The following is a 16,757-nucleotide window of genomic DNA, read 5'->3' as shown; positions in this document are numbered from 1 at the left end:
AAAACCTTCCCTGGGAAATTTTTCTCCTTTTACTCCACTCTCTGCATTTCTTCTAACTCCCAGGATGGGTAATTTTTCTCAGCATAAAAAACAGTCAAAATGAGGGGAAAAAAGGAAGGAGAAAAATATGCTGCAGTGAGTGGGCAGCTGGGCAGGCATGGTGCATGTAAGTTTATTTCACAATGAGCCAGGGAAGGAAACAAGGGTTTTGCAAAAGCCACAGCCCGTAGTAGGCTCCATCCAGCCTCTACCATGGGGCAGTAATAGTCACCTGGGACAGATTTGCTGTAAGCAAGACAGCAGGAGAAGGCACAACACTTGGGAGCTCCCAAAGGAGGCACCTGGACAGGTAAAGGAGCTTTCTGCAGGGTTTGTAACCTCTTGTGCAACTAAATCCGTACAGCTCGCCAGAGCTCCCACAGCACAGCGTTGCTGTTTGCCAGCAATGAAAACAGAGCAAGACACAAAGCACTTGCACCCCCAGCCTTCTCCTTGGTAACCCATCACCTCTGGCCTGGGAGGGGCAGGAAGCAGCTGCTGGGCTGCCTGGGTCATCGCCACCTCAGTCCATCAGCTCCTGTATGCCAGGAAGAGCTCACCCTGCATCCCTCCGAGAACCTTCCTCCCCCGCCAGCCGGGGAGAACGGTTCTCCTTGGCCACGCATTCCAAACAGCCACATGGGCAGCCACTGGCACTTGCAGTACGGCTATGCCCAAAGCGCTGAGGGGTTCTACGTTTGCAGTAAGAACATCGAAAGTATTTTCACTTTAAAGGTCGAGTTCCTTTTCAGTTTGTATTTTGCCATTCCTACCCGGAATTCAGATTTATGTAGCATGTAACCGAACGTGTGAAGGTATGTGAAGGCTCCAAATGCACAATGCAATACTATAATATAGCTCTTTGTTATGCTAATCATTTCTTCCCAGCTGCTTCTGCAATGAGAGCCAGCCCGACCTATCAAAGGGGAACAAAATCTCCAGGCAAGCTTTCAGTTGCAAGGTCCTCTTCCTTCTGTGCTCGAGGGGCTGCGATACTATTCTGGCACCAGTAAACCGAGCCGAGAGGTAAAACAAAACAATTTAATACTGCGGCTCCGCTGTTGCTGGGAACATGAGCTAGGAAATAAAAAGTGATACCCTCTTGACAGTCAGGTTGCTATGATTTACATTTTTCTCTCAGGTACCATCCCCCTCCACATGCATCTTCTCAGCACTTCTGTGCAAAGGGGAAAAATGAGGCAGTGTGGGAAAACATCCAGTCAAAGCTCAGAGGCTCTGCCGAGGTCCTGATTTTGGCACCCACCAGGGCAGGGCTGTGTGATCATGAAAGACTTTTAGTGCATGTGTGTCAGATTCATGACAGCCAGAAAATTCTGGGGTTGCATTATATAAATTAAAATTAAGTTCCCAAATACTAGTAATTAAAAAAATTTCCTATATTCACAATTAAAAGAATAAAATTAGCAGCTTGGTTGCCTTTCCATTATTTATTATTCTATTCGGTTAAAAGACAGTTTTTAATGTCCCTGTGTTTCTAGAGCCTAGAAATATGTCTTGCTGATAGCATATGGAAATATTCAAAGGGGAAAAAGGAACTTTGGCAACTGCTGTAGCAGCACTGTACGACTGGGGTCCACTAGCAGCTTGAGAGGCTCAGAGGATCACTGGGAATGGAGGGCAAGCTTGTTAGCTGAATGCCTTATTTATAATGGTCACCAGTGAAATACCTCAAAAGCTGACATTACACTGTCATCTTTAAGCCTCAGTATTAGGAAACAGACGCTTCCAATGGTGGATAAATTCATACAATGAAAATCCTTGTCTCAGCCTGCATGCAGAGTGAGGAAAGTGATCTGACAGTAGCTTATGCCCTACTTGTATTTTAATATTTTCTTCATGCCTGTGATGCCTATACAGGTTATTTTAAAGTTTCAGTGTTGGAGAAATCTTTCAATGGAGATACAGGATTGCATTAATACTATCTGCCTTAGTTCTTACATCAAAGACAAAATGAGATTTGTCATCATGCCAGTTAGTCTTCTGGTAAACCAGAAACCAATCTGTTACATAGAGGAAGGGGTCAAAGAAAGAATAATATATATTCAGCCTCCACAGGTAAAATATAGGCTGCTCAAGATTTAACAATTAGTCAAATTTTATTTTCAGGGTAATCCTAATTACAATATTAACAGAAAATGGGAAATGCAGGTGTCTTTAGCCTTACTTGTTGAGACTCCCAATATTAAAGTTTGAGGAAAACAATGCTAAAAGTACATTATACTTAGAATGGAGCAGCACTTAGATTTATGTTCACTGTCTGATGGTTTGTAAAAAAGAAAAAGGACAACTACATTTTGAGCCAAACCCATACTACCCTACTCAAAGAAATAAATGGCCCTATGGAAGCCATATCACTAAGGGGATGATGAGTCTGGTTAGTGGAACCTACTCATAGACCAAAGTACAGAGGGTTTCTCCCTGAAAAAGCAGTGGATGGAGTGGGAAAAAATAATTACAAGGGCTTTTGGCATTTATGAAGGAATTGAGCATAGATTTTACACACACACTGACAGACACAAACCATTTTGGAGTTTGAGAACGAAACTGGATTTGAAAACAATCTGCTGCACAACTTCAGCTCCCACCAGCAGAAGTTTTTCCTGACAGAGGTAAACACAGACTAGCTGGTCCCACAAAATGTGGGGTGGAAGAGAGGGATTGTCTTTCAAAACTTATTCTGATTAAGAAAATGAGGAAAGAGGAGAAGACAAAACCAACAATAACCAAGGATGTGGGTGGTCAAGCTTATAGCACCAGGCACGATTTCTCCAAAAATCAATAGCACAGCATCATCTTATGCCAGCTAAGGGTCTCATTACCCATCACTCTGCTGCAAAAATCTCTGAAATACCAGCCAGCCAACTGCTAGAGACCATTGACACCAGTCATAGTTCACGAGGGAAAATACTGTATTGGAAATATAAAGCAGCGAGGGGATGGTAGAAGGATGTTGTGGGGTCCCTTTGAGACTGCTGAGTGCAACTGTGGCAGCTACAGGCTATTATGGAGGAGAGAAGACCACCAGCTACGGACAGTCCATCATCCTCCTCTGCAAGCACTTGAGTCTCTAGTTGTTTCAGGAGGCAGACATAGACCACAGAAGGATGAGCCTAGTGGGGTGTTTCACAGGAAAAGCACCACTGCAGCAGGTAGCTGTAAATGGACTGACCTTGAGCAAACAGACCATCCTACTGCAATCCCAGTATGACAGAATAAATGCTCTCCACAGTAAACTGGAGAATGATGCTGGATTAATTGAGAAGAATTACTAGCCATAGAAGATTATCTACTTCTCAAATTCAGTATCTCTGCCTTGGGGTTTTTGTTGGTGTTTGGGGTTCTCTGCTAACGCATACTTCTCAGTGTACATAGACCACCCATGTGTGGCTCCTCCTCACACTCCCTGCATTCCTCAGCAAGGGGAACTTGTGCAATAAAAGAAGTTAAAACATTTGCCTACCTGGCCTTTCAGCTGGAACTAGTGAAAAAGCTTTGTGTACTCTGCACCACATTTGCAAAGCCCAGGAACTGAAATTCCACTTTCCTCAAGGTGCATTCCCTTCCTGGTAGTGATTTAAAGACTAGGGAGAGCAACAATAGGCCAACTACAGCCCCAAAGACAATTGCTTTCCCATTTTTACTGCCCTGGAGTTTGATCTAACCTTTCACACCTGATCCAAGGCCCCTTGGAAAGCCTCTGACCCCACATAGTAAATTTGGTCTGATCTTAGAGCCACAGCTGCTTTGCTTCATGCTGTTTAAAGCCTAGAGAGTCAAGGTCTCCCCCCTAACACCCCTCAGCCCCCGGGCTGGTTCATGTTTAGCCCCCAGAGTGGACTGGCTGGCTGGGTACTCCTTGTCTCAGCAGACTTAAGCTGAGCAGGATTAGCTGCTGCAAAGGCACTCGGCACCCAGCCACGGCTGTGTTTACATTAGAGAAAATGGACCTCACAGAGACAGTTTGCAAACACCACAAGACGAACTTTTGTAAACTCCCTTGGTTTAGTCATCTTTCCCCATCTGTCAGCGAAGTTTAAGTGAGATTGAAAAAACACAGGAAATTACTGTGTATTCCAAGTAGTCGTGACTGAGCGGCTTGGCTGTTATATGGGATGCCTTGTGGAAGATTCGCATCTCCTAACATTTCCAGCAGGATCCTTTGAAACATTTCCCTGGCTACGATATTTTAGCAAGCTCTGCAAACCCTGCCAGGAAAAGCCTCTGGGGTTCTTCGTGCAGCTGTGGAAAAGCTCATACCAGTACTGAGGAGCCCAAATGGTGACCTCCAGAAAGCAAGGGCAGGCCCCTGTTTTAAAGGCTGCAAAGCAAGGGATGGACAATGTAAAAGGTCAGGTCCCTTTGGGAGGCCTCCATGTGAGAGTTACATTCACTGAATACAACACCAGATGAAATCCTTTACCTAACAGCAATTTAAATCTTTCCCTGATGTGACTGACAGGTTTGGTTTGGGGGTTTTTTGTGATAAGACTTAAGAAACTTCTTTTGTTAAGGTTCCTGGCATAAGTAAGCAGCCATTGCACTTGCTACACCTCTCGCTACACCTTTAGCTCAAGAAGGCAATGAAAGGACACAAGTCAAATGCAGGCTAGAAATCACCTTCACCTCTTTGCTTCAGCCATAAGTCTCTAATCACCAGATCACTCTGTAGTGGCAATCTGAGCTACAGGCAGCTGGAAAAGTCATTTAGGTGTGGGGGGATCCCAACTGGCACAAGGCTCCAGAGGGGCCACAGAGCAACCACCAGGTTCCTTTGTTTAAATACCACTTCAGCTCATGCTGTGGTTGTGAACCAGCTACCTGCTTCCCCTGCACAAATCTGAAGGGTGGTGGCACACGCCATACTACCCTGGTAGCATGTCAGGGTCATCATGATGGTAGGACACAAAAGGACAGATGGTAGATGAAGGGTGTAAAAGGATGATGAAATGTGAAAAAAGTCTCTGCCACAACTTTGCTTAGGGGCGTAACACCTTCAGGACTGAAAGAAGCACTTTATTTCTGTGGCTTGGGCTGTGTCTGTTTTCCCTGCAGAACCAGCTGCTCTGCTGGCACTGCACATCACTGCCAGCTGAGGCTGTCTGAGTGCTGAGGATGCCTGAGTACCCTGGATCCTGCTGGAAATGTTAAGCTGTTTCAACAGATTAGCTAACACAGTAAAAATAGTAAAATTTTACCAAAAGTAATGAGTATCTGTGAAGCACAATGCTATTATGCCACATGCTTTGAAAAATAAATAATGTTTTTAAAACTCAAATGAACAGTGCATTTCCAACAGAAATGTATTACCTGGATCCTGAAGATAAAATGACACTTCTGTTCCTAGTGACAGCAAAATTGATGTGACAACAGAAACATCTTTTTCTGTTGCTGTTTGGCATGTGCTGAAAGGCACAGTACTTTACAGTTTTACACTAGGAGCAAAGGGTCTTATGACAGAGAGAAAAAACAATCTTCCTAGAGAAAAGCACTTCTGTCCAGTTCTTCCTGGCAGGTAGGCCAGGATCAAGTTCAAGAGCATTAATTTAGCAGTCACGTAGGGGACCTATGGATGAAAGGCATTCATATAATCTTGTAAAAGAACTGTTTTTTTAAAGTTTTGATACTAGCAAAATGTCCTTAGCACTGGAGTGTGCAGTGGGGAAAAGGTCTATCAGGTTTGCAGTCTTCACATGCCATAAATCAAATTGAATTTAAACTAGAAAGTTCATTCAGTCTAGCCCAGGCTGGAAATCCTATCAAGGTCTATTGCATTTCTGGGACTGGGACAAGGGTCCCTCCCTTTCTAATGCAGAATACCTCTGTCTCTTGTGAGGCCAGCAGGATAACTCAGTGGACTCCTGAGTCCAATACATCTACTTTCAGTATTTGCTATTATTTTGTGAGGCAAGGTCCAGAGAAAGGCATAAAACCCCACTTACCCATGGGCCAACTTTCATTAGATGGCATCTCCTCCCTTACAGACCCTGATGACAATAAGACTGTCCAGAGCTGTAACGGGTTAATTTTCAGATGTCTCTGGAACTCAAGAAACCATTAGAGAGGCCAGAGTAGACAAAGATCTGCTGATCCATCACTTCAGCCTGTGCAGATTCAGCTGAGAAGCCTCTGCAATAGGTTATGTGTGCAGGCTTGTTCTGGAAGACCAAGGAGCCCTTTAGGGTTAAAAAGCTTTCAGCCCCCCCAAAAGTGTTAGCTGATTTGTGGTTTGAGCAGCATTTGGCCAGGTGTTTTCCTTGGCTGTATGTGCAAGTCTACAGAGAATCTGTTGCTTCTCAGTGCACTTTCAGACTGTCCTAAATGCTCCTGAAACCCTGGCAAGGCTGAGCTCTGTCACAGACTCAGCCTGAGGTGCACAGTCAACTGCTGTGTAATCTCTTGAGCAGGGAGCAGTTTAATTAAACAGTGTTTTCTTTGGTGATGGAGGGGAACACAGGGGAAAGGACCCAGTAGCCATTGGAGATGTAAAGTTAAAATGAATTTTGGTCATTTTAATAAATATATATCAAGGAAATTTCACTTTACTACAACAACACATTAGTATACAAGCATCTAATATTTAAGCTTAAAACATCAAGCGTTTATCAAATATTGGAAAAGAGCAGACATTACTAGACTATCTGGATATAACACAAGAAAATTCGGGTTTTTTAAAAAATTGGTCCTTGTGGACAAATGTCTAAATGATGATCCTACTCATACACTGTATGAATGAGATCTATATTTAATATTATTATTATTATTATTATTAATATAAAAGCTTCTGTCTTGGAGAAATCAGGTGGGACTTGTACTTTCATTATTTGTCATTTTTCACAATGATAACCCTTATGAACTTATCAGTTTAAACTCATCTGATTTCATAGAGGTTATCATTGATTTATATTCTGCTGTGTTTATGATCACCTTGGCTGGGGGCAGCTTTTTCCTGTGACTACTGGGCTTTCTGAGAAAGACTATACAGATAACTATGGCCCAGGACTGCTCCAGGTGAACCCAAGAAACCCAAAGCAGAAGGTCTCAGACCCAGAGATCTGTCTGAGTCCATAGCCAAGCTTGGGGCTGTCTCCCCTTGGGGACACTGATGCCCTGCATCAAGCTGGCTGCTCCCCTAGCACAGAGGCGATTTTCACCCTTTGGGCAAGAAGCAAGTGGAGATGTCACTTGAGTGCAAGATGCTGTGGGAGCAGGCAGCTATTTATGAATCAGCTGGGGCCTGGATGTGGCTATTGCACTCAGCAGATCCCGCCAGTTGTTATGTGGGAACTAATTAATTTGGTGGATCTAAGACTCACTGTTGGTCCAACCCCAACTAATGTCTTCTGGGCATTTTACACAGCACACTTTTGCAATCAATCTACCTAGGGATGACTAAATGTTGTCCTCAGCCCCTGAAATCTCCAAAATGTTCTTTTTTAACATTAAACCCCTTACATTCATTCAGATAAAAGTGTGTTTATCGCCACATTAATAATTGACATTGTGCTTTTTGCCTTCTTGTCTTTTTTTAAATCAACGGCAAAAGTCATAGAAAACTCCTGCATGCTTTTGCAATCTAAAAGAGAGAAATTATGTGAAACAGAATAAAGTATAAAACATGCCACTGGGTCATGAACTTCATTATACGAAGAAGAAAAAAAAGAGCCCCAGCAACAGACAGTTGCCATAGAAACACTCAAGCATCGAATGCTTGTTTACAAGAGACATCTCTCTATTGTTTCTTAAATCCTTTCCTAAGGATGGCAAATCAAAAAGCAATTGAGCATCAAAAAGGAGGAACAGAGATGTTTGAATAGGAAGTTGAACTCAGTACTTCAAAGGTTAAAGGTTTCTAATAATATTGATCCACCCTGTGGGTTTCTTTCTTTAATCTCTGTTTAGGTTAAATCCCTGCTGTATCAGATTCATACTTAATTTTCACACTGGCAAAAATTAAGACAAAAAGTAAGGCACCAAAAAAAAAACCTGCCCTGTGTAACAACAAACCTCATTAGTTATTACAGCCGAGGTGAAAACATGCAAGTACTTGAGCTGCATGTTTGATTCTGACTAAGATTCCATAAACAGGTTATTTCTTTATGCTATGTCCTATTTTGTCAGTTGAACAAGACACTGAATACAGGAATTCAAGAGTATCACTACAAAATGTAAGGATGGTTTATTCCCAATCCACGAAGACGGTCCTTTGTCAGAACAAATACTGAGTTACAAGGAGCATATCATCCTTGCTGGTAGCATCAATTTGTTTACCAGACTTCTAATTCCTTGGTAAACATAATGGAGGTTCTTCTTAATTAATGGCAGACTTCTTGGAGGCGGGGATATGTAAAACGATATGTTTTCCCCATCTGCTTGATTGGCATTTTCAGCAACGAAAGCTCCACCATAGCTGCACAGACTACAGTGCTCAGCAGTAATGCAACTGTGTTCTTTCTTGAAGTCTCCTCATTTATAACTAGCCGCTGATGCAGGTGGCAGAGACGCTTTACGCAATCTGCTCTCCACTCTACACGTCATGTTTGTGGCATGATTGTACCATTTGTAGAAAACTATAAAAAATCCGTTCAAAATAAAAATTTGATAGAGAGGAACATGCTGTGCATGCTTCAATAGAGCAAGAAAGATGCCTCATATTTTACTTCCTTTGTTGCAGCAGATTTTATTACTTGGTAAAGATTCCTTTTTCCTGAAGGTTTTTTTCCAGGATTCACTTATGTTGCTCTTGTCATTACATCCAGTCTCAAAATAGTCATAAAACTTGCCTTTACATTCAAGAGCATGGGTGCCTCTTACAGGTTCACAGTTTAGGGTGATGCTCTCTCTCTCAGGTTCATTACCTCCTTTCTCATCATTAAATTTTGCCTTTTCCTGATTACTGTGAGACCTGCCATTAGTGATGAATATTTCATTAGCAGGTATCTGGTCATTGCTTCTGTAAGAAGGTGCACTGCCAACTTCATAATCCACCTGCTGGGAACAGCTCGGCAAAGAAATGGGAGGGGAGGAGGAGGAGGAAGAGGAGGAAGAAGAGGAATTACTTTCTGTACTAGCATTAACAGAGTAGGGTACATTTAAATAGTGACTGCCACATTCTTGATAGAAGCAGCACATGTGGAGCTTCTCGTACTCCTCCTTTGCCATCCGAAGGCGTTTTCTGTATGGACAGTCCTGAGGCACAAACCACTCTTGTGGGGAGGTGCCATTGAAGGAGCAGGTGGAGAAGCACCAGTTGTTCTGCATGATGATCTCTCCATGGATTCTCTTCATGAGATTGTTGATGAGGACGGATCTCCGCAGGTAGACTTCAGGATCATCAATGAATTTCAGCTTTTCCAAAGACATGTAAAGAATGTGGGCCCGCTCCTCAAACACGGAGATTGTCTGAAAATGAAAAAAACACAAGATATGGAACTGAAGGCAACCAGTTTTGTTCCAGACAAGGAGAAAGGAAATGAAGCAAAGTATTCCCTCTGTGTTGGTACTTTTCTGTTCTTTCTTGGAGGAATCTAAAACTGCCTTTTTTTTCATTTTGCACATCTGTGTAGCTGGGGACCTGCCTTTTCTTGGCCACAGCATTTCCCCATGTTTAGGGGGTAAGCAGCTGAGTTTAGGAGGTGAGTAGCTGAGCATAACACCACAGAGGCAATTGCAGGGCATAAATCCAAGGTGGGAGAGTGAAATCCAGATGCACACATCTGGCTCTTTAATTACATTTGGGATTAGAACATAAAAACGTTGTGCAGTTTTGCTTCAGTGATGGCTAGAGGGGGCCTTCTGTTGCAAAAGGACCCAATTCCATCACCCCCTGTGGGGCTCCTGCAAAGCTCTGAAGCCAAGCAAGGGTCCTTCCTGCAGTGCCAAGGTTTGCAAGAGGCAGCCAGCAGCCATCGCCTCACACAGCAAGTGTTGGAGCATTTCATCTGCTGCCAGTGGAAGAGGCCCTCCAGCGAGGAGGTCTCCATGTGCCAGGCTCCTACACTGCTCTTGTGCACAGAAATGCATGCAGGGAGGGAGGCTGGGAGAAGCCCGTCTCAAAGCATCCCAGCATCTGGAGGCCAGCTGTTGGCCTGTGTACTACGCCCTGTGCTCTATAGGGCCGGTGGGAACACAGATAGGCAGGGATAAGGTCAGGAAACGAAGAGAGGATGGGGATTTGCAGAAACCCTGGCTCTGCGCCCACAGATTTGTTCTCCCTTCCGTGGTCCTTCCAGGACTCCCTTTCTCAGCACTGGCAGCATGAGCAGGTTACTGCCCCTGGGAGGCCCCAGATTCTGCACTGTAATCGCTACCCCGGGGATCAAAATAAGAGAGGGGGCAATGCATGCTACTACTGTAAGCACTATTAACTAATTTTCATTTTTAGTAAGAATTTGGTTTGTGTAGGAGGAGAGCAGCGCAGCACAAAGAGAGACTGCTCTAAATCCCCCCATCTGTGGCTTGATCATTCTTCCCTTTCCCACATGGTTACAGCATTTTTGCAGAGTGGAAGTCGTAGCTATGAGGACAGAAAGAGCTTAAAGCACAGCTGCTTTTCACATCCATTCAGCTCTCCTCAGCCCTCTAGCTCTTTCCACAGCCTGGTCATGTCTGCAAGGCTTAGAAGCAGCACAGTGCCTCATAAAAACAAAAATTGGCCATAATTTCATAGGAGTTCACAGCTGAAGCTCTTTGTTAGAGAGAGTAATTTTCTATAATAAATGACTCATTTTAAATTATATTAAGCCTATAGGTTCATTTGCGTCCTTTGTACCTGCTGCAGCAACAGTCAGTGAAGCCAAAAAAGCCTGGAGCAAACCTGTAAGCCTTGAACTGGGATTCTCCTGGAGATATGTACCAGAGGGACACCAGTAGGAACAAGTTGTCAAAGGCTTTCTTGTACATGTTTGCCATCAGCCCTCTGGAGAGAGGCTCCAGGCCCTACCATGATACCCTCTATGGGACAAGTAATCTCAGAACATAACTCTTTACTGGGTGGCAGAGGTACAAACACGTAAGAAATTCAAGGAAACCTGGTGGGCATCCTCCCTCTGCCAGAGCTCCATGCTGCAAAGTAGAAAATGTATTTGGGCTCAAGAGAAAAAATTGGTGACCCAGCGTTTGTGACATTACACCTCTACAAACAACAGCACAAAACAGTGGCTGGATCTAGCCTACCAATATCTCTAGAACTGCTTTTTATTTCTGTTAGAAAAGACTAAATAACTCTTCCTCCTACCCCTCTTTATGAGGAAATTAACCACTGACACAAAAATCCAACAATCTAGTAAAAAAAAAAAAAAAAAAAAAAAAAAAAAAAAACAAACAAAAAACAAAACAACCACCTACAAAAAAAAAAAAAAAAACTGGCTGAAAATTGGGAGAGTGATGTGACATGTGTGAGACACTCATTAACCAGAGCCCATTTTTCAACACCCTTGGTGCTGTTTATTCACTACTCTGGCAGCAGAGTGGACATCATTTGAAATTAACAGCAGGATAATTTTTCACCTTCCTGGTCCAGGTACTTATTTCCAGACAACTCTATTTGTAGCTGAAAATTCCTTCAGCTGCTCTAAGGTCCTTAGGAACTGAGCTTGGCATTAATGCTTGCTTCTCCTCCACAGAAATCCCTCCATCACTGCCAAGACAGCATGGGTTGTGTTGGACCTCCATGAGCCAGATAGGATTCAACAAGGTAAGGACGGTGTCTCAAGGCATGAACTCTCCTTATGCACTTCACCCCAGAGATTCAGTTCCATACAGAACTGAGCCCTTAATGAAGAGGGGCATAAAACCTCACAAAAAAAAGTCAAATTTCAATTTATGTATTGACTGGCCTGGGAAACATTTGCTCTAATCTCTCCCCTGACAACTTTCATTAAAAAAATTTCTTTCATTTACTAATCTGTTCTTTGGGAATTATTAGCTTTTCAATAAACACAATTAAATACTGAAGGAACTTGTACTCACTTTCCAATTCATTCTGGTTTTTTGGAGGATATGTAACCAGTGTGGGGTATATGGAACCTCTTACTATTTTCCCCCTCGGTAAAAAGTTTTATATAAGTGGGGAAATTTTTACTTATGTTCTTCCTTTCTGTTTTTCAAATGATGTTACAGAGCTGTTTCTGTAAGCATGACATGAACCAGCTAAGAACAAAATAATTGGAAAAAAAAGTGATTCTCAGCATTTCCGTTTGCAGTTGTTATAAATGCAGAAATGCCTTTGCTTCTTTTGCAATTGATGACAGTACAACAATAAATGTGAAGAAGTGACAACTGTTTGTTTCTGAGCAAACAGCTGGATCATTCTCCTAATTTCAGCAGAGTATTTCAGCCTTCTGGAAATGGGTCAATCGAGTGTTACTAAGCATCTGAAACTCAGAGTAAAAATAATGACGATTAGAAAACATACTTTATGTGTACAGCTGCTGAGTGGCGGATGAAAATCCTCTTCTTCCACATATTTCCTTTTAAAGTATGTGATCTTGGATGTTGTTACAGGATTTGAAATTCCCCTGTAATGTGATCCTGTGGGTAATAAATCAGATATGACAAATGACATGCGGTTTGCCGGAGGTTCTCCAAACAAAATACTTTTCATTTCCCTTCGCGCTACAGGAGAACGCCGCCGCATATTTTTCGCATCTATTCGCGGCGATCAGAAATAACCCCTCTCCTGACTAGCGCACGACCCGGGGGCCGGAGCGAGCGGCGGCGCGGGGAGCCGGGGCCGCCGCAGGGCGCTCGGCTGCCGGACAACTTCGCCCCTCCGCCGCTCCGAGCGCCACGGCAGCGCCCGGCGGGCCCCGCGCACCTGCGGCCCCGCTCGCCCGCGGGAGACGCCCGCCCTCCGCCCGCCTCGCTCCGCGGACGGCCCCGCGTCCCCCCGCGGTGCGCCGCGGTGCCATGCGGTGCCTACCTGCGGCGGGCGGCCCGGGGGCCGGCGGGGTCGGGGCCGGGGCCGGCGGGGCGGCGGGGCCGGGGCGGCCGCAGCAGGGCGGCTCCCAGAGGGCGCGGTAGGCGGCGAGGTCGGCGGCTCCCTCGGCGGCGATGGGGCGGCCCAGCCGCTGCATGGGCAGCACCAGGGTCATCGCGGGCGCCGGCACCTGGAAGCGAAGCAGCGCGGTGAGCGCCCGCCGCCCTCACCTGCCCCCCGCCCCGCCGCGTTCCGCCCCCCGCGGCCCCCAGCAGCCAGACCTCTGCGCACACGTATATTAAAAACATACGCATATCGATCTCACACAGACACGCGTTTGGGGTCCCCTCCCCGCGCCTTCTCGTGGCGGGAGGAAGAGCGGAGCCCTCTCCCACAAAGGGCGCGGGGTCCCCGGCCCCGGGAGTTGGTGCGCGCTCCCCCCAGGCCGCCCCCGCCCCGCTCCCGCCGCCCCCGGCCGCGCTCCCGCTCTCCCCGCCGCCCCTTCCCGGCCCCGGCGGCGCTCACACACCGGCTCGAATCCGCTCACTGGCTTCCCATTTCCTCCCGGCGGCGGTGGCACGGCACGCTCGGCACCGGCGGGGTGCGAGTCCGCCTGTCTGGGTGCGTGTGTCTGCCGTGCGTGTGTGTGTGTGAGAGAGCGAGCGCGCCCAGCAGTCCGGGATCGCGTTCCTTTCTTCTTTCTTCCCTCCCAAACGACACAGACAGCGAAGACTTAGGTAGTTGTTTCCACTAGCCCCGATCGGACTGAACTGGATCTGCCTCCAGTCAAAACACTGCGAGACTAAGACAGAAAATTGGCTCCGGTTTCACGCCGTGAGTTGCGGTCCCACCGGAGCCAAGCACAACATCGGCGGAGCGGGCGGAATATTAAGCAGGAGCGGGGACTCCGGGGCCAGCGCCGGGCTGCGAGCTGCCTCCTGCCGCGCCAGCGGGCGGGAGGGGAGGGGAGCAGGGGGAGAAGGCGGCAAACTTTCTGCGAGGGGCGAGGGATGAGTTCATAGTCACCTACTTCTTGGCAGAGGAGAGCGGAACAATGCGCCCAGACACGGCTCGGCCCCTCCCTCTCCTTCCTCCTCCTCTCTCTAAGAAAGCGGGATGTAGTTTCCCCTCGGCGCAGCCCTCCCGGAGGAAGGCGACGGCCCGAGCAGGCGGCGGGAAGGAGGGGCTGCAGGTGGGCAGGTGGAATTTCAGCAATTGTTTGTGTTAGCAGCTGAGTGCTCTCGAACAAGAGGAAAAAATAAACCGCAGCAGAAGAGGGAGGAAAAATAAATCGTTCACATCTGCCAGTTGTTTTCTTAAATCCTAGCACAAGGCTGCTACTTTATTAAGAAACGGCTTCCAGCGTGCGCTGTTTGTGTCTTGGATGCCTGCATGCATGGATCTGCCTTGCCTGCTCGCCGGGGCAAAAACGGGAGCTGAAGGCACAGGCAGCTGAGCTCCCCAAACAGTTTGCCTCAGGAAAGGCCACCAGCCTCACTGCAGTCGGACTGACAGGTGCCCAAACCCTCTCCTCAGAGCCGGTTTACTGCTAATGCACTGCATATAGCTCTCAGTCATTTTTCTTGCCATCTTGCTTTTCTTGGACCAGGAAACAGCACAGGGAATGGCAAGCCACTGGGCTGGTCCGTTGAAAGTTTTTCCTGATGTGGACCATATATATTATTTATTCCTCACACCTTTTCTAACCAGCTGAGTACCAGCACATAGGAGTGGTCAAAACGAGTCAGTCTGCTGACCTAACAGCAGGGCCAAGAAGTGACCCAAGAACCAGCAAAAATGTCATATATTTTATGCCTGAAAAGATTACACCATCATTAGAAAGCAGCAATGGACTGTTCTCATTAATCCCGATGGAGGAATCATTCGCAGGGGCACATCAATCTTTTCACATTGGCAAGATGTTAACACTCAGTGTTTGTCCTGAGAGACTAAAGGTTGGAAGAAACTCACTGCTGCTTCTGGAAGTCAGGATTCCTTTGCTCATAATGAATTCAGCATCTCTTTGTGATTTTTTTTTTTTTAACGAGAATCGGAGATTTCAAGTCTGCATCTCTTTCTTACCATATTTCATCACAAATAGGTTTTTCTAAGCTTAAACAGAAAGATGCAGGAAGGAAGGAAGGAAGCATTGGGATGCCTTTTGCTCAGTGCTGCTAATTTATCTTGAAAAACTGAGTTCTCTGGATAGCCACGAAAGTAAATGAACTGCTTCTGCTATTTACAACATGCAAAATTAATAGAGGCAGGCCAGTTCACTTCCATAAACAGCTACTGCCTGTGCACATTCTCCAAGTTTCTAAACTGTATAAAAACAAGGCATAAATAGTATAGCTTCCCTGGGAGAAAAAAAAAAAACAAAAAAACAAAAAAACCCCCAATCACCAGAAAACCAAGGCCTCAAACAAAGCTTGTAGGTGTTTAAAAGATTTAGAGGTAGCTCTCAGCTACAAAATAAGTTCTATTTTGTGGCAGAGGAATTGTTTTAGTATACAGAAGCTGAGAACCAGGCTTTTAAAAGGGCTCCTGACTCTGGGTTTGCTATTTGTTCCCTTTGGATATTCAGAAGCACTGATTTCCAGCTGCTGCAAATGAGTGGGAAGAGAGCTGCAAGCACCCAGCACATGGGAAAAGTCGGTCTCCTTGAAGGTAGGGCTGGACACGGCAGAACTGTAAGCCACTGTTTACTGAGGAAGTGCTACTGGACCCAGCTCTGCAAACAGAACCTCTGGCTCTGCTCCTGAAGAGCCAGCCTACTGTTTTTCCCCATTAAGGGTGGCAAAATCCATTCCTGAGTATCTTGCCAGAAGTCACACAGCAAATCAGTGTCAGCGCCAGAAATAAAACCAGATCTCATCGTCCTCCCGCCGTAAGCCCAACCCATTTATATTACATTATCTTATGCAATGGAGGGATCTCATCCAAAATCCCGTTGGTTTCAATGAGACTTTGCAGAACAGCACACACATTGTTACATTTCCATTAGCGCCTCTGGAAATAAAGGATGAAAGATGTACATTTGAGCATACAATACATTTACTATACAAAATTACAGCAAAAGGTTGACACTTAGGGCTGGATTCAATTTTGAAAAATCCATTTGGGAGCCTTGTGTGGGCTTCAGTGGCATGGAAGCCAGGCTGAGTTTTTTATTGAACCCAGCCCTCCATCCTTAGGCTACCACAATTTTTCCATTTTGTCAGCCAAATGCATTCAGTGTGAGGACACCCCGAGGCATCTACAGCAGCCTGAAGGTTAAAATGTCAAACTTTTTCCGTGTTCAGTTTCACACAGTAAGACTATACATTGCCACGCTACTCCATTTGCTGGGGTTTTCACTCCCTATTCCTCCAGAGCCATTATGATGTTAATGAGAGAACTGTAATGATGCCATTCACATTACAAAAAGCCTGATGCGATGTCAGAGAAAGGGGCTTTTTATACAGTTCCAGAACGCCTCTAAAAACCCAAACTTAAATATAAAATGTCCGTGACTATAAAGCTGCAAGTCTCACTGAGACCAATAACAACAAGGGAATAGACTTAAGATGGCTATTCCTTGTTTAGCCCTGGGTTTGTACCCAGGTACTGCAGCAGGTTCAGTCGTTATCACATAGTGCGGAGCGTTTCCATTGCGTAACAACATGGCTTGAGGAGAGAATAGCGTTTCTTAGCTGTGCTCTACCATTGTTAACATCTGGATTGCAGTGCTCAGAAAACAAAATTGCCATCGTTTTGGTAGCTGTTACCTTCCTGGCGTTTC

General features: G+C 45.6%; 1 protein-coding gene across 1 annotated transcript; it reads right to left on the bottom strand.

Moving 5' to 3' along the window:
* Positions 1-7,950: 7,950 nt before the first annotated feature.
* SERTAD4 (SERTA domain containing 4) lies at positions 7,951-14,084 on the bottom strand. Its single transcript, XM_066316138.1, has 4 exons — positions 13,506-14,084; positions 12,980-13,166; positions 12,473-12,588; positions 7,951-9,459 (listed from the first exon to the last, which is right to left on the bottom strand). Exons 2-4 carry the CDS (start codon positions 13,149-13,151, stop codon positions 8,707-8,709), a joined length of 1,041 nt encoding a protein of 346 aa, XP_066172235.1. The 5' UTR covers positions 13,152-13,166; positions 13,506-14,084; the 3' UTR covers positions 7,951-8,706.
* Positions 14,085-16,757: the final 2,673 nt, after the last annotated feature.

This window comes from Sylvia atricapilla, chromosome 3, assembly GCF_009819655.1.
Source record: "Sylvia atricapilla isolate bSylAtr1 chromosome 3, bSylAtr1.pri, whole genome shotgun sequence".
Lineage (NCBI taxonomy): Eukaryota > Metazoa > Chordata > Aves > Passeriformes > Sylviidae > Sylvia > Sylvia atricapilla.
This window is presented reverse-complemented; position numbering and strand designations above follow the sequence as displayed.